We start from the raw sequence: 24672 nt of genomic DNA, 5'->3' as shown, positions 1-24672 counted from the left end.
TCAGCCCCAAACTGATTCTGAAAACACAGACCTCTGGCCTCTGCTGCCCCTCCTCATGCCAACATGGTGACACTTCTGCCCTCCCCTACCCTACTCTTCCCTCCTGAACTGTTCCCTGCCACACTCAGCCTCACAGGCCTTTCCCCTCTTCCACCTACCCAAGAAAACCCTGTCCATCTACACGTGGGGGTCCTTCCGGGCCAGCCCAGCAAAGCCAGTGTCTTGAAGTAGAAGTTTCACTTAGGGCAGGGCCAGGAGGCTCTGCTTCTAAAGCCTTTTTTTTTTTTTTTTCTGAGACAGGGTCTCTTTCTGTCACCCAAGTGCGAGTGCAGTGGTACAATCACGGCTCACTGCAGCCCTGACCTCCTGGGCTCAGGCGATCCTCCCACCTCAGCCTCCCACACAGCTGGCACTACAGGTGCATGCCACCATGCCCCAGCCAATTTAAAAAACAGTTTTTGCAGAGACAGGATCTCACTATGTTGCCCAGGCTGATCTCAAATTCCTGGGCTCAAGTGATCCTCCTACCTTGGCCTCCCAAAGAGCTGGAACTCAGGCGTGAGCCACCACGCCTGGCCCCTAAAGCCTTTTAAGGCAGCCCTAGATGTTCTCCTTGAGGTGTTGCTGTGACACTCAAGTCACGGCCAACCCGTGAGGAACACATAGTAAGAGCCAGAAAGAAGCCCTTGCTCTTCAATGCCATTGAGATTGGGGATGTTTGTTACGAGGCATCCCCCCGCCTGAGCAGCCTATGCTGGGATAACAGGGGGCCTGGCAAGGCCACTCCCTAGGACCTGTGCTGGAACTACACGTGCCCGCATCAAGGGCTCAGGGAGGTGAAGGGCAGGGCTTTAAATAACCCGCCTATTTTTCAGATAGCTTGTTCATCACTGAGGTTATGAATCATAGACCCAGAGCATATGAATAGCATAGCTTTGGAGAAAGCATGAGTGTAGATTCGAAGAGATGCTCACGGCCATGGCAGAACGTCTTCCATTCAGCTCACTCACTGCGCACCTACTGTGTGCCGGCACTGCGCTCTGAACTGCTGCTACAGTGGTAAACAGAGAGGGTCTCCTCACCTCATCAGAGATTGCTGCCTGAATCCCCTACTACTCTCACCGACGCCCCACCAATGGACTAAGATGCCAACTGTCGGGAGGGCTGTGATCGTCAGGGTGACGAGGGCACGAGAAGGGTTTGACCACCAGGTAATCAGGGAGGCCTTCCCTGTGCAGTGCCACCTGGGACGTGATCTGAGGGGTGAAGCCGAGTTCACTGTGGCCCCAGGGCCCACAGGTCCTGGCGCCCCCCACATTGGGCACCGGGGCCACACAGCCACAAACAGCACCCAGGACACCCACACGCCCTCAGCCCTGCCTCCCCCTGGCATGCAGGCCACCCTGGGACCCTGTTCTAGGGCTTCTAATACAGAGGCCACTAGCTACATGGGGCTGTTCAACTTAAATTCTTTACAATTCAGCAGTCCTCGTTACATTCCTCAGTCACACCCGCTACACACTGGCAGCTGTCGCACTGGCCGGGGCAGATCCAGAACACGCTCACGGTCTCAGCAAGCACCCTGCACAGGCTGCCCTAGGGGGATGCAGGCTATGGGTGAGGTTTCAACCGGCAGGCCAGCCCCAGCCCCAGCCCCAAATGACCACTGCATGCTGTGTGCAGAGGCCCTCAAAGTAAAGGCCCCCAAGATGGCCCCATCAATGGCTCTGCTCTCCTCAGAGCCACTCAGGCCGCTGGCTGGGCAGGTCCTGGATTTGCCCCTGGCTCTGTCTGCCTGTGTCAAAATGGGGAGGGCTGGAGGTGCCTGGGGTAGAGGCAGGGACCCAAGGGAGGTCACAGTCTGGTCTCAAACACCTGGGAGATGGGGCATGGCCCAGTGTGGCCAGGACGAGATGGACCCACAGAGGTCCTTGAGAGAAGCATCGAGGGTCAAGGCATGGACACCAAAAACACAGCCAGAGGTAGCTTCCCAAGGACAAGGGCAGTGTGGGTCAAATAGGGTCCCCCCAAAACCTCATGTCCACACAGACCCTGTGAATGGGATCTTATTTGGAATAAGGCCTTTGCAGATGGAATTGAGGCTCCTGAGATGAGGTCATCTCGGAGGAGGGTGGGCCCTAAAGTCAATGACTGGTGTCCCTACAAGAGTGGACACAGGATGGAGGCGGTGGCTCACGCCTATAATCCTCTGGGAGGCCAAGGTGGGTGGATCACCTGAGGTCAGGAGTTTGAGACTAGCCTGGCCAACACAGTGAAACCCCATCTCTACTAAAAATACAAAAATTAGCCAGGCGTGGTGGCTCACACCTGTAATCCCAGCTACTAGGGAGGCTGAGGCAGGAGAATCGCCTGAGCCCAGGATGCAGAGGTTGCAGTGTGACGAGATCGCGCCATTGCACTCCAGCCTGGGCAATGGAGCGAGATTCTGTTTAAAAAATAAAAATAAAAAGCGGATGCGGATGCACAGGGACAATGTGGAGGCAGGGATGGCAGGGGCGCAACCACAAGCCAAGGAGCACCTGGAGCCACCAGGAGCCAGAGAGGCGGGAAGGAGCCTTCCCTGGGGCCCTCTGAAGCGGTGTGGCCCTGCCACACCTGGATTGGAACTCTGGCCTCCAGAACTGTGTGAGAATAGAGTTCTATTGTCTCAAACCCCCCAGTTTGTGGCAGGGTTTTTTTTGTTGTTTTTTTGTTTTGTTTTGTTTTTGTTTTTTTACAGCGGCTCTAGGAAGAGCACACAAAAAGGCCACATGCTAAAAATCAAGACAGGAGCGAACCCTGGGGCCTGTGCCTCCCAACCCTCCATGAAGGCGCCGGGGCTGGCTGAGACCACCCGTGGGTACCCGGCCTGGCCTCCTCCCATCTTGATCAGGGACTGGGGATGGCTTGTGAAACCAGTTTATCGGTGGAGTCCTCCCAGGGGAATGGGAGAGAGGGGCCAAGCAGGTGTCAATCAGGCAAGGCGGGGGCACAGCCATGACCAGCTGGGGCCCGTCACACCAGGGGCACAGGAGTGTGGCTGCCCCAGCACTGGTCCCATCTGGGACAGCAGGCTGCTGGCCACTGCTGCCCCACTCCTGGGGGTGGGAGTCACCTTCTGGGGAAAGAAACTCCCTTTCCCCCAAGGACGGGTCTCTAGGAAATGGGAGAGCTGCCAGCCGTGGGCAGCCGGGGTTCACGGCCACTGGGGACGGAGGCAGTGAGGCACCGTGCACAGCGGCCGTGACACCTCCCTGACCACTGCCACTGGGACATGGCACTCAGCAGGTTTTGCTTACGCATTGATTTCTCAGTTTGCAGCCCTCTCCCTGCTCTCTGGCCCTACCTAGTTTATGATGCCCCCGTGGATGGGAAGGCACGGTCTCCATCCCCTACACCCCAGCGTCTAGTGCATGGTGATGCTCGGTGCTTTGTTCTCGGCTGAAGAGGGGACAGCTGGCTCCCATGGGGGACAGCAGGCGCTGGGGACCCTATTCCTCCAGGCTGGTGCCTGTAACCATGGCGACCACACGCACACCGGCCTCGGGCAGAGGGAGTAGAGGGCCGACCGAGCGGGAACCATGAACTCAGAGCCAAGTCCTGCCCGGGCCTGGCTTGATATTTCCTACCTCTGTCCCCTCCCTGCCGCCCCCATACCTGCCTGGACAATGAGGATGGAGAGCTTTTTGCGCTCTCACAGTGCCGGGCACCATTCTGGGCACTCGCCACATATCCTACTCATCTGATCCTTATAAAAACCCCAGCACACAGCTGCTGGCAGCACCCCTATTAGCCAGATGTGGAAACCAAGGCCCAGAGTGGCGAAGTCATTTGCCCAAGGCCACGCAGCTGGAAGAGGCAGACCAGCGCTGGACGCTGGTGGTGCGGCTCCAGGGCCCGGGCCCTCACCCTCGTTCCTCCACTGCTTTTCATGCCCAGGGGCCTGTCCCATCACTGCCCCCTCAGCTCCAAGCTCCCGTGACACAGGCTCAAGGCTTCCCACTGGGGACCTCTGCCCGTTTCTCTCTCGGCCCCTTGTCTGTGACCCGAGGCTGCCTCTGTGCTCCCGCTGCTCTGTGCTCCCACTGCCTCTGTGCTCCCGCTGTTCCCTGCTGCCCTGGCTCCTTCTCAGTCGGCCTGGCGAGAGCCAACTCAGAGTCTGCTCCAACTCTTAGGGGCAGCCTCTGTGGGGACACAGGAGCTCCCATCTACTGGCCTCCATTGCAGTAACCCCTTTGTGTTTCTGTCACCCCCAGAGAAGCAGCTCCCTAAGGCTGGAGTCCTCATCACTTCTAAGCCCAGGGCCCAGCACATCTCCGTCCCTGCAATATGGGGAGGGGAGGCTCCACACCTGCAAAGCAGCCCCTGCCCCAATCCAGAGAGCCCCAAGGCTGGGCCCATGCCTGTCTTCAAGTCTGGCAGCAGCCTATGGACAAACATCACCAGCAGCCCCATCCCTGCTAGTCACAGTCACCCCAGAACAAGGGCTAAGGACCACAGGGAGAGGATGGAAGCCCCCAGCAGACGGCCTCGAGATGGCCTCGAGGTGGCCCCATCTCTCCCTGGCATTGATACAGAGTGAGTGGCCCAAAAGAGCGGCAGCTGCTCCCTTCCTGGGTGTGGCATGCTGAACAACAGCCCCCAAAGCTGTCCACATCCTGATCCCCAGGACCTGGGAATATCTGCAAAAGGGACTTTGCAGATGTGATCAAGGATTCTGAGATGGGATACGGTCCTGGGTCACTCAGGTGGGCCCGATGTCATCACAGCGTTCCAGGGGGTCAGAGTCGGAGAGAGGCCAGAAGATGCTGTGTTGCTGGCTTTGATGAGGAGGAAGGGGCCACAAGCCAAGGAGCATGGGCCCCTCTAGGAACCAGAACAGGCACAGGAACTCTCTCTGAGCCTCCAGAAGGAACCAGCCCTGCCGACACTTTGATTGTGGGACTCCTGACCTCCAGAGCTGGAACATGACAACAAATTCCTGCAGTTCGAAGTCACTCTGTGTTTGGTAACTGGCTGCAGCAGCCATAAGAGACTACTAAGCTCTTAAGTGACTCGGGCCAATGACTTCCCGTCTCTGGGCCCCCACGGCCTCCGCGTCTCTGAAGTGGGGAGATAGGAGGACCCGGCTCCCAGGCTTCGGTGTGGCTGGGTCAGAGTTGGCAGCGACGTGGAACAGTGCCCAGCTCAGGGGTGGCACTGGGTGCCAGTGGGCCCACAGCAGGGCTCCTTCTCTCCCATGAAGGTCTGGGGAGGAAGCGCCTCTCTGGACAGAGGCATAGCTCGCACCCTTCGAACCTAAAACAACACTTCTGCTTACGTTCAGGAGCAAGCAAGCATCATTTCAGGACAGTCACTTCACAAAAACAAGGCAGTGACAAGACTGGCCCATCATCATCTTCTATGGCTCACCGTTCAGTCAACACTGACCCCAGCTGCAAGACTCTGTATGACTCCATGTTTCTAGAAATAATACACACTCCCCAAAAAATGTTATCTGAAGCTTGGCATTTTCCCAAGTGTGTGCAGGTGTTTGTTCGCTGAGCACCTACTGTGTGCTGGGCCCGGTGGGAGTGAGATGAGGCACAAGAACCCCCAGGGCCCTTCTCCCACAAGAGGGGGTGACATGAAGCCACAGGGGAGGAGAGAGGACGACACCGTGTGGAAGGGGACAGTAACATGGCCACTAAGGTTTGGGGAGGTGTTTCTTCTGTCCAGACAGGTGGAAGGGCTGGAGGGAGAGAGAGGCAGCCTGCTGCTGGCGTGACCCCCCCGTGCGCTGCCAGGAAAGGCTAACTCCTCACCCATCGAGCAGGGAGGGCTTATTTCAGAGGCAAAGCCTTTGTGCTGTGGCAGAGCCCCCGCCCCAGCATCTCTCCTTGGTGCACGCAGAATGAAGACACTGCCAAACCCTCCGGATACCGCCACACCTGGAGCGTGGGCGCCGACAAAGGCAGCCGCCTTCCGCCGGGTCCCGCTCCCTACCTGGCTGCCAGCAGCCGACAAGGCCTACTTCACAGGCTGGCCCGGGAAGCCAGAGCTCTGGGCACCATTTGCCAAAGGGTCCCGCTGAAAAAACACCAAAATCCACCCAAGCTGGAAGCACTGCCCGGGAGATACCAGAAGCTGTGGCAGCCCAGACCAGTGCAGGCTGGCGTCCCGCGGGCCTGGGTGGTGAGACAGCTCGGGAAGGCCCCGCCAAGGCCCAGGACACTCCCACGGAGCTGCAGGGCCAGATGCCAAGGGAAGATGGTGGCAGCCACCAGTTCAACTGGAGGCTCGGAGCTTCGTCTTTCTGGCTGCAGGGCTATTTGAACATCGAAATGGTCGTGGCGCCTCGCGGACTCCAGCCAGCCTGGGGAGTGGGCAAGGGAAGTGCCTCTCGCGGCCAAGAAGGCAGGCTGCAGCCCTGGAAGTCCGACTTTCCAGCCACGCGGGAGCGAGATACTCCCGAAAACTGGGTCACACACAGTCCCATGGGGGCTGGCAGGGCAGGGGAGGGCCAGGGAAGGAGTCGAGCACACGCACACAGGACCTGTCATTGCTCACCTGCCCTGGCCATGCGGCCACCTTGAGCACAGGAAGCCCCTAGACAGACCCGCTCCCCACTCCCATCCTCAGCTGGTCTGCCAGGCTTCAGTGCCCTCCCACAGGCCCAGGCTCCTGTTCTGGTCTAGACAGAATCCGGTGAGATACCCTTGGCTGCCCTCGGTTTGCTCATCTGTGAAACGAGGCTGTGCTGTCGGCAAGGCCCACACTCTGGGGCTGGGGGCCCATCAGGGATGCCCAAGGCACAAGCTGGCGGTTTCCGCTAGGACTAGGGGGCTCAGCATCCACCTCGAAGCTCTGGGATGTCGGGACAGGGAAGAACGAGTGAGTCTCAGGCACATGGGAGAGTCACCCAGATGCCATCCTTCCCTCCCCACTAGGAGGGACAACAGAGCTGGCCCAAGCCCAGGTTCCCAGCTCCTTCCAGGGTCCAGGGCAAGCTTGTTGTAGCCTGGGGAGACTGGGCTTACTCCCAGGCTCCTGGGCAGCAGGACGGTGTTGGGGGGCGGGACAGGCCCTGGAGGGTGTTGGGTCCTGTGGACACTCGCCAAGGGCCCACCAGGCCCCACCCGCTTGGCCCAGGAGCCTTCCCCAGGAGCCGCTGGGGCGGGGATGAACACTCACTGGCTGGAAGTCAAAGTACACAGGGGCTCTTCGGAGCTCCCCACCTTCCTGGCTGCTACACAGGCCATAGCCCATGGGCCGGTGAAGAAAGATAGCCGCTCTGTTGTCGAGAGCTCAGTGCCTCGCGGTGACAGCCTGCCAGACCTGGAGTCTGCGCCTGGCTGGGCAGGGACTCACAGGAAGGCACAGCCTGGGTGACACGGGGCCATCCACAGATACTACGGCCCAGCTCACTGAACCATGAGCTTTCACACAGGAGCCAACTAGCGGCCCATCAGTGCAGGAGTGGGAGGCAGGAGGAGGTACCCAGAGCCCTCCCATTGCTGCTCCTGGAGACAGCAGGACAGCCAGGGAGCCCCACACGGGCCGCAGGAGAGGTGTCCTTGCCAAAGCCACATGGAGCCTTGCAACAGCTTCCCCTGAGCTCAGCCCCTGACCTCCCTGGAGGAGAGAACCTCCGGTGCTGTCAGAACTTGATTGTCGGGGATATACAGAGGGAATCTGAGACCAAAGCACATGGGCTGGGCTAATGTTAACCTGGACCATCACCCATGAGGAAGATGAACCAAGGAGGAGGCATTTAAGCACCAAGAATTCCCACCCTTCTGATGACAGCCTTGGCTATTGGCGAATCCTGGGGCAGGGGTGGGTCTTTCTCAATCTCCCCCAACGTGGCACAACGGGGCACCTGAATGTGATTGTCGAAAGGACACAGTCTGCTTGTGGGGGATCCCAGGAGACCCTGAGTGGATCAGGCTGCTCCCTGGAGAGCCAAGAACTATCAAGGGCCCAGCAAGGAACCCACGGGCCCAGGATCTGACAGCCAAAGCAGAGAAACCATGAGCAAAGGGTGAGAAACGTCACAAGCTTGGAGGCGGTGCTCCGGCTGGGCTCCCTCCTGAGATGCTCCGGCTGGGCTCCCTCCTGAGATGGGCAGGCCAGAGGCACCCAAGTCAGCAAGATGGGTGTGGCCTGCCTTGTGTCCCCCACAAGGGTAAGTTCAAGTCCTGAACCCTGGTACCTGCAACTGTGACCTTATTTGGAAAGAGGGTCTTTGCACATGTGATCAAGTTAAGACAAGGTCAGATTAGATCAGGGTGGACCCTGATCCAAGGACTGGTGTCTTTATAGGAAGAGGGATATCTGGACATGGGGACACACACAGAGACAAGAAGGCCACATGAAGACAGAGGCAGAGACTGGCGTGATGCGGCCAGTAGCTAGGAGAGGCAGGTGGGACGGATGCCCCCCCGAGAGCCTCCAGAGGAGTGTGCCTCCGCCAGCAGCTTGATTTCAGACTTCTTGGCCTCCAGAACTGTGAGAGGATGAATTTCTCCAGTGTTAAGCCACCCAGTCTGTGGCACTTTGTCACGGCAGCTCTGGGAAGTGAGTGCGGGGACCCACAGCTTTGCCAGTCAATAACAGAATGGGGGCTGCCAACCTAGGGCACAAGAATCACTTTGCGCAGGCTGCAGGGCTTCGGGCAGGGTCTCCCACTTTCCCCCTGACACTCGGAACACTGTCCTTTCTCAAAGATACCACTCACAACGGTCAGGCGGCCTCCCAGATAGGGACCCCCGTCTCTGTACACAAAGAACAGCGAACCCAGATCCTGCCCTTATAAAGGCTGGATTTGCTGCAAGGTGGACAAATATCCCCTCTGGATTCCCGTGCATGCTAAGATACAGATGGCACACCAGAGGTGTCTGCCGTTCACGTACCGTGCCCCACAGGGAGGCCGAGCACTGGAGGGCAGAGAGGACAGACCACACCTGCCCCCAGGAAAGCTGCCCCCAGTCTGTCTGGCAGCATTTTCCCCATGCAGGGGGCTCCCTTGTTTCCAGAGCGCCTGGAAGGCCGTGAGCCTCTTTGTCTTCTTTTCATGCTAAAGCTACAGCTATAGCTTAGTTTCTCAGCTGGGTAAGCCTGCCCCCGAGACCAGGGCTGTCAGACGCTTTGCTGAATTTCCGTTGGAGGCCTGGGATTGAGCAGACGCGGCTGGAAGGAGGCTCCAGGGCTTCCGGCTTTCCCTTCTCTCTTCTCCCTCCTCACAGCCTCCCTTTCTGCAAACAGGCTCCTCCCTCCCACCTTGTCCTGATATACCTGGCTGTCTTCCACCTTAGCTTGCTCAGACACCTTCACAGGAACACACCTGTGAGCCTGCCAGGGGGCCATGGGGGCTGATCCCTGTTTTCCTAAGTCCATCTGTTCAGCCATCTGTTCATCCATTCATCATCCATCCATCCACCCATCCATCCACCCATCCATCCATCCATCCATCCATCCATCCATCCATCCATCCACCCATCCATCCACCCATCCATCCACCCATCCATCCACCCATCCATCCATCCATCCATCCATCCATCCATCCATCCATCCATCCATCCATCCTTCTATTTATTTGCCCATCCATCCATCCATCCATCCATCCATCCATCCATCCATCCATCCTTCTATTTGCTCATCCATCCATCCATCCATCCATCCATCCATTCTTCTGTCCATCCATCCATCCATCTATCCATCCATCTATCCATCCATCCATCCATCCATCCATCCATCCATCCATCCATCCATCCTTCCTTCCTTCCCAACCCCAGCACTACCTCACTAGCTCCCTTCTCCCTCCTCTGTCATACTCAGTTTCACCATCACAGACAAGAAGCAGAAATGAGAAAATCCAAGAGTCCCAGGGGTCCCAGCCAAGGTCCAAAGGGATGGCTGAGACCACAAGCGGTCTCAAAGAGCTGGGCACCCCCGGGGAGTTTTCAGGGATGGGCTTCTCTTGGAATCTGGGTCCAGGGATCCAGCACATCTTCCTTAGGGAAGTTCTCATGTACAGTCTTTAGAAATCCACCCACTGCATAAACAGACTGGGAGAGGCTGGATGGAGGGAGGGAGCCCTGAAGGTGACAGAGCCCAGGCCACCAGCTGTGGGTGCAGTCCAGGGCCAGAGGCCCCGTTTCTGCATCTGGGAGGTGGCAACAGCTCAGATCTGTCACCACCTGCCATTGCCCCATAACAGGCTGAGTCCTTTGCCTGCCACAGGGGGGCTGTTCATTTGAACATGCACCCCAGAGAACACAATGTAAGATCCCAAATGCCACTTTCAGTCTCCCTGAGTGCAGTGAGATGACACAGGGCTACTTCTCCAAACTGCCCATATTCACTTGCGGAGATAGGTCTGCCTCAAAGTCATCCTCACTCCTCCACGATGCCAACCCCTAAATGCCCACAGCTCTGCCGGGCAGGGCGGGGAGGAGAAGAAGGGTATGGGTGTTTGCTCAATCTGCAGTCACAGTCCTGGCCCTGGGAGCTCACAGGCAGCAGAGGCAGCATCTGTCCTGCTCAGCTGTGTCCCTCACCCACCCAGCTTTAAACATCTGTGGGCTGACAAATGCCCATCAATCAAAGAGTGGATAAAGAAATTGTGGTATATATACACCATGGAATACTACTCAGCCATAAAAAGGAATGAAATAATGGCATTTGCAGCAACCTGGATGGAATTGGAGACCATTATTCTAAGTGAGGTAACTCAGGAATGGAAAACCAAATACTGTTATTTCTCACTTATAAGTGGGAGCTAAGCTATGAGGATGCAAAGGCATAAGAATGACACTATGGACTTTGGGGACTCAGGGGAAAGGGTGGCGGGGGTGAGGGATAAAAGACTACCAATTGGATTCGGTGTCTATTGCTTGGGTAATGGGTGCATCAAAATCTCACAAATCACCACTAAAGAACTTACTCATGTAACCAAATACCACCTGTTCTCCCAAAACCTATGGAAATAAAACATTAAAAAATAAATTTAAAAAAAATGTGTGGGCTGAATGCAGCTGACGGACAATCCCCTCTGCCACCAGGCCAGTGGGCAGGCTCCGCTGTTCTGGGCCATGCAGGAGACAAGTCCCCACCCGCATGGAGGCGCGCCCTACACTGATGCAAAAGCGCCACCTTCTGTGTCCCACACGGGCACCCTCCTCACTCAAGTCTTTCATTTGAGTTTCTAATTTGGGGAGTGTGGAAGCTCATGATGCCTTTTTAAAAATAAAAATAGAACAGTCACAAGTACTTTTTAAAAGACCAAATGGAATTTTAACTTTTGGCCTCAGCTTCGCCTCGAAGTCACTGACCTGGCCTCTCCCAGCGCCTCCGGTGGCCCCTGCCTCTTTGTGGCTCCTGAGGCATTTGGTTACATGCGTAAGTTCTTTAGTGGTGATTTCTGAGATTTTGGTGCACCCATCACCCCAACAGGCCAAGCCTAGCTTGCTCCTGCCTCAGAACTTTGCACGTGCCATTCTCTTGGACTGAGCACACCTCAGACCTAGCACTGTAAAGTTCGTACCCTAAGTGTGTGTGGGTTTCTGTTAACCATCACCTCCCTGTCCACCTGCCTAAAGCTCACTTCTCACCCAGCTTCTGGCCTTAAGGGCACTTCTCCATCCACCTGCTGCTGCCGCACATATTTCAGCTGGTGGCTGTGTCTCTTCCGCTAGGATGCCAGTTCATGAGGGCAGGGACCGTCAGCATCTTGTTCACTGCTGTGTCCTCTAAGGCCCCAAACAGAGCGCGACACAGAGTAGGTGCTCAGTAAGTTCTGGGGGGACCAAGGCCTGATTCCCAGCTCTTCGACTGGCTTGGGAGTGATTGCGAATGTTCCCAACCTTGCTCCAACAGTGAGCACGAAAAGCCCCTGGTGAGTGGGGACCGGGTTCATTCATATCCAGCCTGGCCCCCAAAGCCTTTGATTTCCTGGGATTGATCTTGCAGCCAGCTGCTTCCCAGATACCCTGCCTCAATGGGTGGGGTGTGTCCAGGAGGCAAGTCCAGCTTATTCAAACAAAGTGGGGGGCCTCTTTAATGAAGTGAAGCGTAGGCAGATTTAACATGCATGTCCGTCCAACCTCCTAAAGTAGGTGACAAGGTGGTGAGGACCTCAGTGGCTTAGATTTGGGGGCAGGACTGCAGTCTACCCCAGCAGCTGAGGCATATGCCACCAACTTTGATCAGAAAGGTGGTGTCGGTCACTGGATACTGGAACAAAGACACCCACCCTGCCAAACGCAGTCTGAACCTGAGGCTCACATGGAAACCCAGCACCGCTCACCCCCGCCTCTTCCTCGGGTGTTGGAAAGCATCAGCTGCGTGAGGCACATCAAAGGTTCCGCCTCTTTGTCCTGAGACAATATGAGGTGCCGATATTTGCACCTAAAGAGCACTCTCCCCGAGTCGTCAGCGAGTACTCAGCAAAGTTCAGCAGGAGTTAACGGGGAGGTGGGGTGCCCTGCGGGATGGGCGAGGGGTGGTTGGGCATGGCCACAGCGGCAAGCCCCAAAGCTGAGAAGAGGGGGCGCCAGGCAATCCTTTCTCCCTTTTATTCAAAGCAGCCCTTCAAACCCGGTAGGTACACAGACATTTTGTTTTCCAAAAAAAAAAAATCACAGGTAGTTAATTAGTCGCACAGTGAAAAGGGGAATAATATGAGGTTGAAGGGCAGACTCTGCAGCCAGGCCCAGCACAGCCGCTTCCTGGCTGGGCAACTTTGGGCAGGTTGCTAACCTCCTCTGTGCCTTGGCTTCCACCTCTGGAAAACGGGGCTAATTGGAGTGTAGGCTTCATGGGAATATAGTGAAAATTAAATGAATTGATGTAAATAAAGAGCTTAGGACAGTTGTCCTGGCACACGGTGTGAGCTATCTAAATGCCAAGTATCATTATCCATGAGGAAACAGCCCCAACAGCCCCGGGCTTTGCTTTTAAGCCAAATTAAAAGATCAGGGCAACACAGTTCCATACCTGGCATCCAGCGAGCAGGAAGGGGAAAAAATAAAGTCAAGTAGAACAGCCAAGACAAGTAAGCCAGCCACGCTATTCCTGCGGCAGCCACGGGCTGGCCCGGATGGCAGAGACTGCTTCCAGAAAACCCTCTGTAAGGAGGCTTCTGGGTCACGGAAGGAACCAAGGAGAAGGCACTTTCCCCGTCCGTTTTCTCCAAGCCCCACTGTGCAAGGCGCCACGGGGATTCAGTCCCAACCTGTGCAGCCCAAATGTGTGACAGTGCCAAATCCCAGACGCTCTGGCAGGAAAGCTGGCCTTTCGACAGCAAGATCAGGTTCACTGCAAACAGCCCTGGTCACCTCTGTCAACTCCTGGAAGTCCTCACTGCCCCTTCCACCCGCCAGGCTCCCATAAAGAGACCAAAGTTCAAATTCGCTGCATGATTTGGTCTAAGATAGTGACTCCTCGACTTGGCTGAACAGTACAATCACCCAGGGAGACAGACTCTCCTGATGCCGAGCTGCACCCCTATCAGTTCAGTGAGACTATCTGGGCGGTGAGTGTGGGTAGGTTCTAAAGATTCTCCAAGTGATTCCAATTGGCGGCCAAGTTTGGGACCCACCAGGGGAAGAAACAAGCAAGGTATGAATGAAGGTCATGTCCTGAGGCTTGAGGCGGGGAGCCACTCCTTTCTGCTGTGGGGAGGAGGATTTTCAGCTGGGGGGAGGCCTTTTTTGCCCTGTGAGTGCCAGGCAAGTATCCCTGGGGCCCCAGGAAAGGGGAGTGGAGCCAGCACACACGCCCCAGCAGAAAAGCTGTTAAGGTGGGCAGGGCGCAGCCAGAGAGCGGGCAGGGATGGGCCATCACTCATTTTAACTTGTCATTTCCTCAAGCTGCAAAGGCACCCGCTGGGCCCACATGCTTCCCCGCCTGCCAGGGGGGCGCCCAGTCTCAGGCCAGGCGCCAAGCTGGGTCCCCACCGGAGTCCACCCCCAGGCTGGGCTTAGTCTGGCAGGAGACAAACTCCTGAGTTTCCTGACCCGGGGTTCCAGCCTCCCCCTCCCGCCTAAGCTCCACGTCAACATGCCTTAACATCCCGGGAAGGAAGGGATCCTGTCTGGATTTGGTTATTTAAAAAAAGAAAGAAAGAAAAGGCTTTCACGTTGGCAGCGCCTGGACAGTAAACAGGGCACCCGGAGCAGCAGAGGGGCCGGGTCCAGATGTCTGCAACATGCCGGGCCTCTGGGCGCAAGCCCACCTAGCCAGCAGCCAACTTCTTTGGGAATTTCGGACCGTCCTTTACCCCGCCCCATGAGCCCCCCATTATTACTGACAATAGGAAGAATCACTCTGGAGGGAGGCCTACTGCCAGGGAGCGGTCTCCAGGTTCAGGGGTCAGCCTGGACCTCCTCCCCCTACACACCCTGGTCCCCACCTGAGAAGCGTGGCTGTCACTGGCCACCTTCGTGGCTGCGGGGCAGGGAGAGGAGGAGGTCCGTCCTGCTTCTACAGTAGCGCGCGTCTCGAGGGGCAACCCTCACCCACCCGCCCGCGCGGTCCCCCATTTGGGAGCGAGAGTGCCTCCTTACCGCTCTTGCCTCGCTGGGTCCCGGGGGCTCCGAGGAGGCGCCGGCGCCCCCCGCGCGCGCGTCGAGGATACCGGGCGCCAGGGAGTAGAAGGGTGGGCTGGGGCTGGGGCTAGGGGGCAGCCCGGAGTCGGGGCTGTCCAGCAAGCCCTCCCGGCCCTGCTCCTTCAGGCTGTCCTCCATGCCCTGCAGATGCAGGTGGCCCACCATGTCTGGGGGGCGCGGGGCGCGGGCCCCCCGCTCCTCCGGGGGCTTCTCCACCGCGCTCCGGGGCACGCGGCAGGCGGCGGCGGGGCGAGGGCTGCGCGCCCGGGGACCTGCGGGCACCGCGAGAGGCGGCGATCAGGCCCGGCGACCCCTGCGCCCCTGATCCCCGTGGGCCTGCAGCCTGCTCGCCGCCGCAGGCCGCGCTCCTGCCAGCGTCGCCGCCCTCGGCCCTCCGCGGCGCCCGCCCGCCGGGCCCGGCCTCGCCTCCGCGCTGCGCTGCGCTCCCGCAGGCCGGCCCAGCCCCGAGGCGCACGTCGCCGCCCGGCCCTCTCCGCACCTCCCCGGCCCGCGCCTCTTTTTCTAGGCGCCTCCTCCTCCCCCTTCCTCTCCCCGCCCCGGCCTGCGCGGTGGGCAACCGCCCCGGGCCGGCGCCTCTGCCGAGGCCCTCCAGCTCCAGGGGACTGCGCGCCCAGCCAGCAGCCGGAGTCCCACGAGGCACGTGTGTCCCCCACTCCCGAAACAAGCACCACACTCGCGCACCGAGGGTGCCTTGTGGGGTCCCCAAGTTATCCCAAGAAATACGAGTAATAATCATCATCCTATTTCGTGGTGCTCTTGGAGGTTTTCTCAGTCTCATTTGAAGTCCCAATAAAAGCAGCTTGAGAAACTTTATTTTAGAGAAGTTTTCTTTTTCTCTGTAACTTACAATCGATGGGGAGGAGTGCCACCACCGCCCTAGTACTGGCGTCTCCGTTACCCGCACAACCAGGGCCAGCTCTTTGGGCCTTGAGGGTGGAAAGCATTGGGTGGAACTTGTGGGTGGGGGGCGGCGGCGGCGATGAGAAGCACTTCCGGGAATCCCCAGGCATCTGGCTGTTCCTGCATTTTTCTGGGAAGGTCCTTGCTCATGAACAAGGGTCCTGCTCGTCTTTCCCTTCTTTTCCTTCCTCCCAAGAGAGAAGAACACGTGTTTCCTTTCCTTACTGTTTTCTTATCAGATGCCTGGCAAGGCGTCTCCGCATTTCCAGCGCCCAGCCACACAGACGCCCCCCACCTCACTCCTGAGGATCCATCCTTCCATTCTGCAAGCGGGGCAGCTGGGGGTGTCCACGGACTGCTTTGAAAAGCAGGAATGTGGGAGAGGCTAATAGGGCGAAGAGAGCAGAGGGAGACTCCAGGAAGGGTGAAAGTGTGCACGGCACACTCATTTCCATTCTGCTTAGAGCAGAAAGCCCAAGCGGGAAGCCGGGTGTCAGAATCCGTTCTTTGGACACCCTCAAACTGAGGGCAGCACTTTGAAGATGTTCTCAGGCTCCCATTCTGCACCCAGCCTTGGCCGGACCTCAAAACGGGCACGCGTAAGACAGCAGGCCCCTGGCCTGTGGAGGGCCCAGTCTGGTGAGGGAGGCAGTCAACGTACCAGGAAGCTAAGGCTGTGAGTCTAAGGGAAGGAACTTAACGAGGTGCTGCAACCAAGAATAGCCAAAGGGACAACTTAAGGCTTGGGGTGTTCAGGGAAGGCTTCTTGGAGGAGGCGATTTTTAAAGATAAGATCTGAATAGCCAAGCAGTGAGAATTAGCCCACCATGTGGAGGGAACAGCAGGGCGCAGGCCCTGCAGCAGCGGGAGTAAGGTGTATGCCAGACACTGACAGAGGATGGGGCCGCTTCCTGAGAGTCCACAGGGTGACAGGCATGCACCTGTCACCAGGTGAATTTACAGCCCATTTCCATATCTCCCAGGAAAGAACGCTGGAAGTCTGCTGCCCAAACAGAACTAACCAGAGGTTTGAATATCTGGAACATTCTGGAAAAAAACAAAATAGGACAACAAAATAGGATTCCATTTGCTTCAATTCTTAGGCAAGACAGGACTTCTTCAGCCCTTGGGCCACTTGACCAGAATGAGTGACTGAACTGCTGTCACTGACTAGGATGAAAGTGGTGGGGGGAGGGGGCGTTCTTTCTGGAACACAGACACATGGAAACTCACATTTCCCAAATGCCCACCCAGCCAGCCCCAGTAGTCTTCTGCTTCCCTGGAGAAAGTCTTTGGCAAGAACGAATTTCTTCTTATCTCAGGGACTAATGACCCCTTGGCCATAATAGCTACCAAGGGCAGGGCAGAATGCGGGCAAGGTAGAGTTTCAAAATTGCAGGGTTCCTCTGTCTTTATTTAAAATGTTGATATTTTGAGGCCTGGTGTGGCAGCTCACGCCTGTAATCCCAGCACTTTGGGAAGCTGAGGCGGGTGGATCACCTAAGGTCAGGAGTTTAAGACCAGCCTAGCCAACATGGTGAAACTCTGTCTCTACTAACAAAAAATTAGCCAGGTATGGTGGCAGGCGCCTGTAATCCCAGCTACTCAGGAGGCTAAGGCAGGAGAATTGCTTGAACTCAGGAGGTGGAGGTTGCAGTGAGCCGAGGTCATGCTATTGCACTCCAGCCTGTGCAACAGAGCAAGACTCTGTCTCAAAATAAAATAAAATGTTGATGTTTTGTTCCTCTTGAACTGTTTGCATCCATTTTGACTTTTAAAACGTTGCAGCAAAATATCATTTGTGGTGATTTCTGTGTTTGGGGGATGTCCTGAAATTCTCTTGCCCCACTCTACTAATCCTGTCCCCCTTGTGTCATTCATCTTGATCTAGAAGCCCACTTATCAAGAGTGCCTTCATGACTATGCCCATCTGGGTTCTGGAAGTTTCCCTGAAACAGGCTGCCCTATGTGGTAAATGGTTGGAGATGTGTGCACGCCAGACGGCAGGCAGAACATGAGTGCATTACAAATGTCAGACCCCCAGAGAGCAGCCCACACTGATGGCCCCAGTGACCGTGACCTCTGACCTATTCGGATCCTGCTGCGGGCTGGGGACCGCCCCTCAATTGAAAGCCAGTACTGTGGAAGCTTCTATTTCTCACAGCACCAGATGGTCTGCAAATGTCAAAGACGGGAGGAAAGGCCGAAATTTCCATAAATTCATTGGAGCCAGGGGCTAGGCAGTGGGCAGGGCAGGAGGCTCTTGCGGCCAGTCTCAGGAGGAAAAGGGGCTTGAGCCCCTGAAATGTGAGGTTTGAGGAGCAGAAAAGGGGGTCTTTCAAGATTGGAGTACCTGCTCTAGGCCCAGTGCTGGAGGAAAGGGCAGAGGGAAGGAGGTGCTAGGTCTACGGAGGCCCTTATGCCGTGCCAGGGGATTGGGGCTTTATCTGCCAGGGATGGGAGAATCTGCAGAGGTTTTGAAGCAGGTAAAGAATGATCTGATCCAAATCGCTTCCAAAGTTCCTCACATGTACACATATATACACATAAACAAAGCTGGATTAAAGAGTGGAGAGTTTGGAGGCAGAGAGAAATTGGGCAGAGAAAGTGGATATTTAATAGAAAAGAGGTATTGGGGTATCTGACAAGGGGTTGTAAAGAGTGGGTCCCGTGTTGGAGAGAAGGGGAGAAGGGAAGACCCCTTCACCGCACACCCCTGGGAAGGAAGACCTTCCTCCACAAGCTTCTGAAGTCACTGGCTGTTAAAAGCACATGTTGAAGAGGAAAGAAAAGTGACCTGGGGTAACCCCAAGCCCCAGCCCAGGGCCCCCCAAGCACTTCCATATCAGGGGGATTTTCCCAGGCTGCTTTGTGTGGGGGAAGCTCAACTTTGCAAGGAAGGCCAGAGGGAAGGGCATCGAGAAAAAAAGGTTTTTTCATGGAGTGCCATTAGCCACTTGTTGCAAGCAGCATTGAAGGAAGGCTCCCCGAAACAGGGCTGCGCATTCCTGCAGAGCTTACAGAGCTCTGCACACGCACCGTCCTGCACTTGAACCCTGGCTGCATATTATTTCCATTTTAAAATAAAGCAGGCCAGGAATGGGAGCTCGCGCCTGTAATCCCAGCACTTTGGGAGGCCAAGGTGCGTGGATCAGCTGAGGTCAGGAGTTTGAGACCAGCCTGGCCAACATGGTGAAACTCCGTCTCTACCAAAAGTAGAAAAATTAGCCAGGTGCGGTGGTACACACCTGTAATCCCAGCTACACAGGAGGCTGAGGCAGGAGAATCCCTTGAACCTGGGAGGCGGAGGCTGCAGTGAGCCAAGATCATGCCACTGCACTCCAGCCTGTGTAATAGAGTGAGACTCCAACTCAAAAAAATAAATTAATAAAATAAAAGATAAATAATAAATAAATAAAGCAGATGGAGTCATGGAGACTCAGAGAGGTTAAGTGACTGCCTGAGGTCACACAGCCTACCCTAAGTAGAAAGCCACACTGGAGGCTGCTAGGGCGGACGTGGCAGAGACTGCCAGTGGGTCCCAATGGATTGTGACATGGCGGCAGGAGGACGGAGGTTGTCATGCCTGACAACAAGGCCTTTCTGTAACCTGCAGAGAGAGCCCTGAAACAAGGCCATCTGAGAGCACTGGAGGCCGCTCGCCTTCCAAGGAGACGCCCAGACAAGTAAGGGGTCTTCTTGTCGTGTGCACACTCGGTTGTCTGGGTTTGAATCCTGGCCCTACCATGTCCCGGCTGTGTGATCTGGGCAATTGGCCTGCCCTTTCTATGCCTCAGTGTCCCCATCCATAAAGCAGGATGATAATAAAGCTAGTGAATGAAGATTAAATGTAAGCATATTAAGGGTATGCTGCCAGGTGCACCAGGCACAAGCTGAGCCCTCGGCATGGTGCCAGGGAAATTTCCTCAGGCTCAGCTGGGCCCTGCTCTAATCACCGCACTTCATGCCTTGCTGTGTGAAATCACCAGGATAATCAATACATTTAGATACACACACACACTTCTACATGCACATAAACACATATGCACATATACATACACACATACACACACAACCACACATATGCACACACACATACATGTACACACACAAACACATATATACACATAAACACACAAATATACACACATACACACAGATGCATACACAATACACATGCATACACAAGCACACATATACACACAAATACATAAATATACATATACGCATACACATGTGTATGCACATACATACATGTACATACATATACACATGTAGACACATCCACACATAAACACAAATACACACACATATATGCACACATATGCAAACGCACATACATGGACACACAAATATACACACTAACACACATACGCATACATACACATACACATATGTACTCACACACGTATACACACATCTACACACCTACACCCATATGCATACACACGCATATGCATATACACTTTTTAGAAGAAGAAAAGACGAGAGAACTGCAGTGTCAGCAAAGTCTTTGTCTTTCATAGGGAGCATCCGGGGCTCTTGCCTATTTTTAAGGAATGCAGAAATAACACTGAACATCACTGGGGGTTTGAAAGTAGCCACAGAAGAACTTGAAGTGGAGGCGTTCAAAGGGGCGGCGAGAACAGAGCCAAGAGGAGCGGCTTCTTGATCACACGCTCCATATAGGCCCTGTCTGAGCTGTCCAGCCGGGCATGTGATCAAATGTTTCAGAGTGAAGGCCCAGGTGACTGTATGACCGTGAGACTTGGGACTGTGCATCCTCAGCAGGCCAGGTCCTGGTCCCTGGCTGGGGGATGCCTCCCTGCCCCAGGGAGTCGCATGTTCCCTGGTGGCCCATCTCACCCGAGGGACTTTTCTGCAGTGCCCTTGCTCGGTCCCCAGCTGTACCACAGACGTCCGCGCCTGTTCAGAGCTCCAGCAGTGACTCACCTCTTCATTTTTAGCCCGTGTCCTCTCAGAGCCTGCAGCCCGCCTTTGCTGGGCAGCTGTCTGGGGGTCAGGGCCCATGCCCTGGGTGTCCACACATAAAACCAGCTCTTGACCACTTGCCCTACTAAGACAGGGAAGCGGGGACAAAATGAATTCAAAGTGCCTTTGTCCTGGGCGTACATTCTGCTGCCATTTGTATGTGTGTGTCCAGGACAGCGTCCGGATTCCCAGTGCTTTCAGTGAGCGACGAAAGCTGTTCTAAGGGTCTGCTGCCCGGCATCCCAGCCGGCGTGGCTTCCCACAGCCCCTCCCGTTCCCATTCCACAGTGGGGCTGCTGGACTCACCTCACAGCTCCGGGCAAAGACGCCCACGGCTGAGAGGCTTCTTCCTGGCTGGAAACTCACCGCTTCACACCTTCCGGCTGTAAGCAGCGTTCAGCTGAAAAGGCCTTTTCTGCCAGCTTCTCCCGAGCTTGAGTAAACAAAAAGCCTATTTATGTCTTTAGAGCACTTAATTAAGCCAGGGCAGGGATAAAATCAGAGACTGAGTGTAGTGAAAACACAGTCCTTAAAGTCAGAAGAAGGTCGCCTCCGGCCAGGCTTGGCCAAGAGCCAGCTGTGTGTTCTTGGGGGAAGCTGGGTCTCCCTGAATTTTTGCAAGAATAATATAATGAAAACCCAAACACCATTTGGGTTTGTTGGGTGTTGACACATCGGATCTCTCTCTCTCTCTCTGTCTCTCTCGTGTGTGTGTGTGTGTGTGTGTGTGTGTGTGTGCTGTTTATTTTGTTTTGTGTTTTGCTAAACCATGTAAAAATAGGTGGTAAATATCATGCCCCTTTGCCCCAAAACTCTTCAGCGGTACCTCCTAAGAAGAAAGATGATATGGAACCACAATACTGCGATCATACTGAAGGAATTTAACATTGGTACAATTATATAACCTATATTCCATATCAAAATGTCCCCAATTTTCCCAACAATGTCCTTTAAATCTGTTTTCTTTCTCAACCCAGGGCTTAAACACACGTTGCATTTCGCTTGATCTTAGCCGAAAGTCGGAGAAGTGATCACACACAACTCCTAATGGTTGTCACTATTAGGAGTTGTGTGTGATCTCCTAATCGTTCACATTAGGATCACATTAGGAGTTGTGTGTGATCTCCTAATCTCCTAAATAGTTGTCACTATTAGGAGACAATTCTTCATGAGTCTCCCGTGTTTATTCCCATCTTGCAAACAGAGGCCTTGGCCACCCTTCGTTCTGGGCTATCATTTCAAGAACGTTTGTAGGGAGAACAGTTTTGAAAGGTAGAGATAGTGTCTCTCTTCAAATCAAAGGATAGGCGTGCTTCCTGTCCACTGTAATAAAAATAATGGTTCCCTGTGGGGAAAAGGTCAGGCCGGCTTATTGCCCACTGTGAAAGATTCGGGTTCCCTACACTCCGGGTTCCTCCCCTGCTGTGCAAACAGCTGTATGTGCAAGGGTCACCTGGGCCCCTTCGAGTGGCCCTGTGGAAACCAGAGCTGGGGAACTGGCTGGAGAACTTGCTGACTCCCTGGCTTCTGTGATTATTGTGTGTAATAACGTCCTTTGTCTCTGACCCAGGAGTCTTGTATCTTCTGCTTGAGTCTGTGAGACTGTGGCAGAGCCATGTCTTCCCTGGCCAGCAGGGTGAAATCTCAGACCACTCCCAGTTCTGTGTGGTCACATCTCTTTAGATCTTTGACCCTAACAGACCCCATACCTATTTTGCCTTTCCTGACATAAATAGTTTTAACGAGTTTGGGCCAGTTGTAGAGCATCCCATGATCTGAATTTGCCTGATTGCTGTCTTAGGATTCGATGTAGGATAAACACTTTTGCAGGGATTTTTCAGGGTCCATATTGTGCCATCACCCTCAGGAAGCACATCCTGTCAGCTTGCCCCACTGTTGGTCATGCTGGGTGTGATCACTGGGTAGAGGTGGTATCCACCTTATCTCTTCGTGCTAAAGGTACCTTTCCCTTTGTGATTTATCAGGAAGCTCTGGGGAGATATTTTGACATCTTGGGGATATCCTGCTCCATGACAAGCCTTAAACTCCACAAATCCCAGCTGATTCATTGGTGAAGAGCTTTGTGCTAGACGATAGTCCCAGATACTATGACTATTATGTTTTCCTCTTGCAACAGAGAACGCAGTCTGCAGAGACTAAACTATTTACAATCTTGCCTTGTATAGAAAAAGTTGGCTGACCCCTGCAATAGTGGGTAGCGGGTGGTATAGAGTGAGTCTAGAGTTACCTTCAAGAAATCTGCTTCAATACCCCCACGTTCGCACACCACTTTCTTTATCAGTTCTCAGCTTTTTAGGGGTTCATGATTCTCTTGCTCTCAAGCTGTAGAATGCTTAAAGTGAAACACATATACCTTTCTGGCTAACACAATAGTGCGTGACACTCTTGGAAATGGCGCCCGTGCACAGCAGACGAAAAGCGTGGGCACTGCCCCCTCTTCATGCCTCTCACTCGGCGAATCTGTGCAAAGCAAATGTTTTGAGATCTTCTAAATGTAGCGCGCCATCCAGATTGCTTTCCAGTTATTTTGTCTGACTAGAAACTGTGATGTCACATAAATTGGTGACTGTGTCTGCCTGAATCCATAATGCCAAAACATCACTTGTTGATGTAGCAGGTTTTGGGATAAACAAGTTGCTATATTGAAAAAAAAAAAAAAAGAGGCCTCCAAAAAGTGCTGTGGTTTTTTCAGAGCCATGATGGCAAAAACAAAACAAAACATTAATAGAACAGTCGTTCTGAACTACAGCTGAGTAAATTACCAGAAGGACATCTGTGCACATTAAAAGTAATATAGGATGTTCTGATGCTTACTTGAGTCATGCAAAAAAATGTTTAAAAAAATTTTTTAAAGTATGTATAGCATGAAGTTCAGTCAGGTAAGAGCCAAGGGGCTGAAAGCTTTCGGGAGCGAGACTAAGTCCTTCCCAGCTGATGAAAACACAGAGATGGCAGGGAGGAAGCACAGTTTCCAGGGGCACGCTGGCCCCTGAAATGCCGCAGGGTGAGTACGCCAGAAAGCGTGGCAAATGCGCACCATTTCCATTCATTCCTCAAGGAAGACACAAGTCCAGGCAAATATTCTGGTTGTGTGGTTTTTCAGCTGAAAGCGAAGACAAAGGGCGTTGAACAGGAATTAATGCAAGGCTCCAGGCTCCTGGCATGCTGCCCGGAGCTCCGGAAAGGGTAGAGTCTGGGGACCAGGCCCAGCGGGAGGGCAGGGTCCTGGAGCGGCCGGGGCTCAGTGATGCTCCCGGTGCAGTCTTGAGATGCTAAAGGAGGGGAGGGGAGGGGAAGGGGGCTGTCTGTCATCCCCTCAATCAGCAGTGATGAGTGAGTGCCTATTGTGTGCGGTCAATGGGGGATAGAGCCATGGACTAGTCATACTTGGTCCTCATTCTTGGGGGACTTCCAGTCTGGGGTGGGGTTTGGGGAAAGAAAATAGTTAAATGAGGTAATTTCAGAGAGTTATAAATGCTATGCAAATAAAATGGATGATGGGGCAGAGAAAGACCATGGTGGAACAGCTTTCCACGGCAGAGGGCGGGTCACAAATATCCTTCAGAAGTGGCTTTTGAACCGAGAGCCTGGTAGGGAAAAGGGGCCGGCTCTGCAAAGAGCCTGAGAAAGGGCATCCTGGCAGAGAAACGAGGTGCAAAGGCCCTGAGGCTACCTCTGTTCCTACAAAGGCTCTGAGGCTGGCACACACTGGAGGCATCTGTGTCCCAGGAAGAAAGTGGAGAGAGGCTTGGGGAGATGGGTGGGGAAAAAGAAGCAGAGAAAGAAAGGCAAGAGAAATGGGTATGGGAGGGCACGGAGACCAACTGTGGAGAACCGGAGGGAAAGGAGGAAGAGAATTCATAGAGAGCACCAGGGAAGAACTCCCAGACACATCCTTGTGTTTGTCGAAGGAGAAAGGGGGGCACGGGTGCATGGGGAGCGGCCCACAAGGTCTCTGCTCCTCAGTGGTTCCCGCTCATCTCCACAGGCCTGGGTCTGGCGTCTTTGCTAGTTTTGTGTGTGCTTAGTTCTTATGTCCCCAGTTGGATTATCAGCTCCTCAAAGGCAGAAAGCACACCTTATGCTTTTTTTTCTTTCTGGACAGCACTTCACACCATGCTTTTGCACATGGGGGATCATTAACTAT

The 24672-nt window shown here is 54.6% G+C and overlaps 1 protein-coding gene across 4 annotated transcripts in view; it reads right to left on the bottom strand.

Moving 5' to 3' along the window:
* RFLNA (refilin A) overlaps positions 1 to 24672 on the bottom strand; it is a 213354-nt gene that overhangs the window by 5400 nt on the left and 183282 nt on the right. Inside the window, exons 1-2 of one of the 4 annotated variants that reach the window (XM_015109646.3) lie at positions 20466 to 20674; positions 14550 to 14863 (exon numbers count right to left, since the gene is read on the bottom strand). The exons of 1 other annotated variant lie outside the window; for it this stretch is intronic. In XM_015109646.3, the coding sequence (XP_014965132.1) occupies positions 14550 to 14756 (207 nt within the window). In that variant the 5' untranslated portion in view covers positions 14757 to 14863; positions 20466 to 20674. 4 annotated transcript variants of the gene reach the window in all.

This window comes from Macaca mulatta, chromosome 11, assembly GCF_049350105.2.
Source record: "Macaca mulatta isolate MMU2019108-1 chromosome 11, T2T-MMU8v2.0, whole genome shotgun sequence".
Taxonomy (NCBI): Eukaryota; Metazoa; Chordata; class Mammalia; order Primates; family Cercopithecidae; genus Macaca; species Macaca mulatta.
Note: the sequence above shows the minus strand (reverse complement) of the source record. Positions and strands in the feature narration are given on the sequence as shown.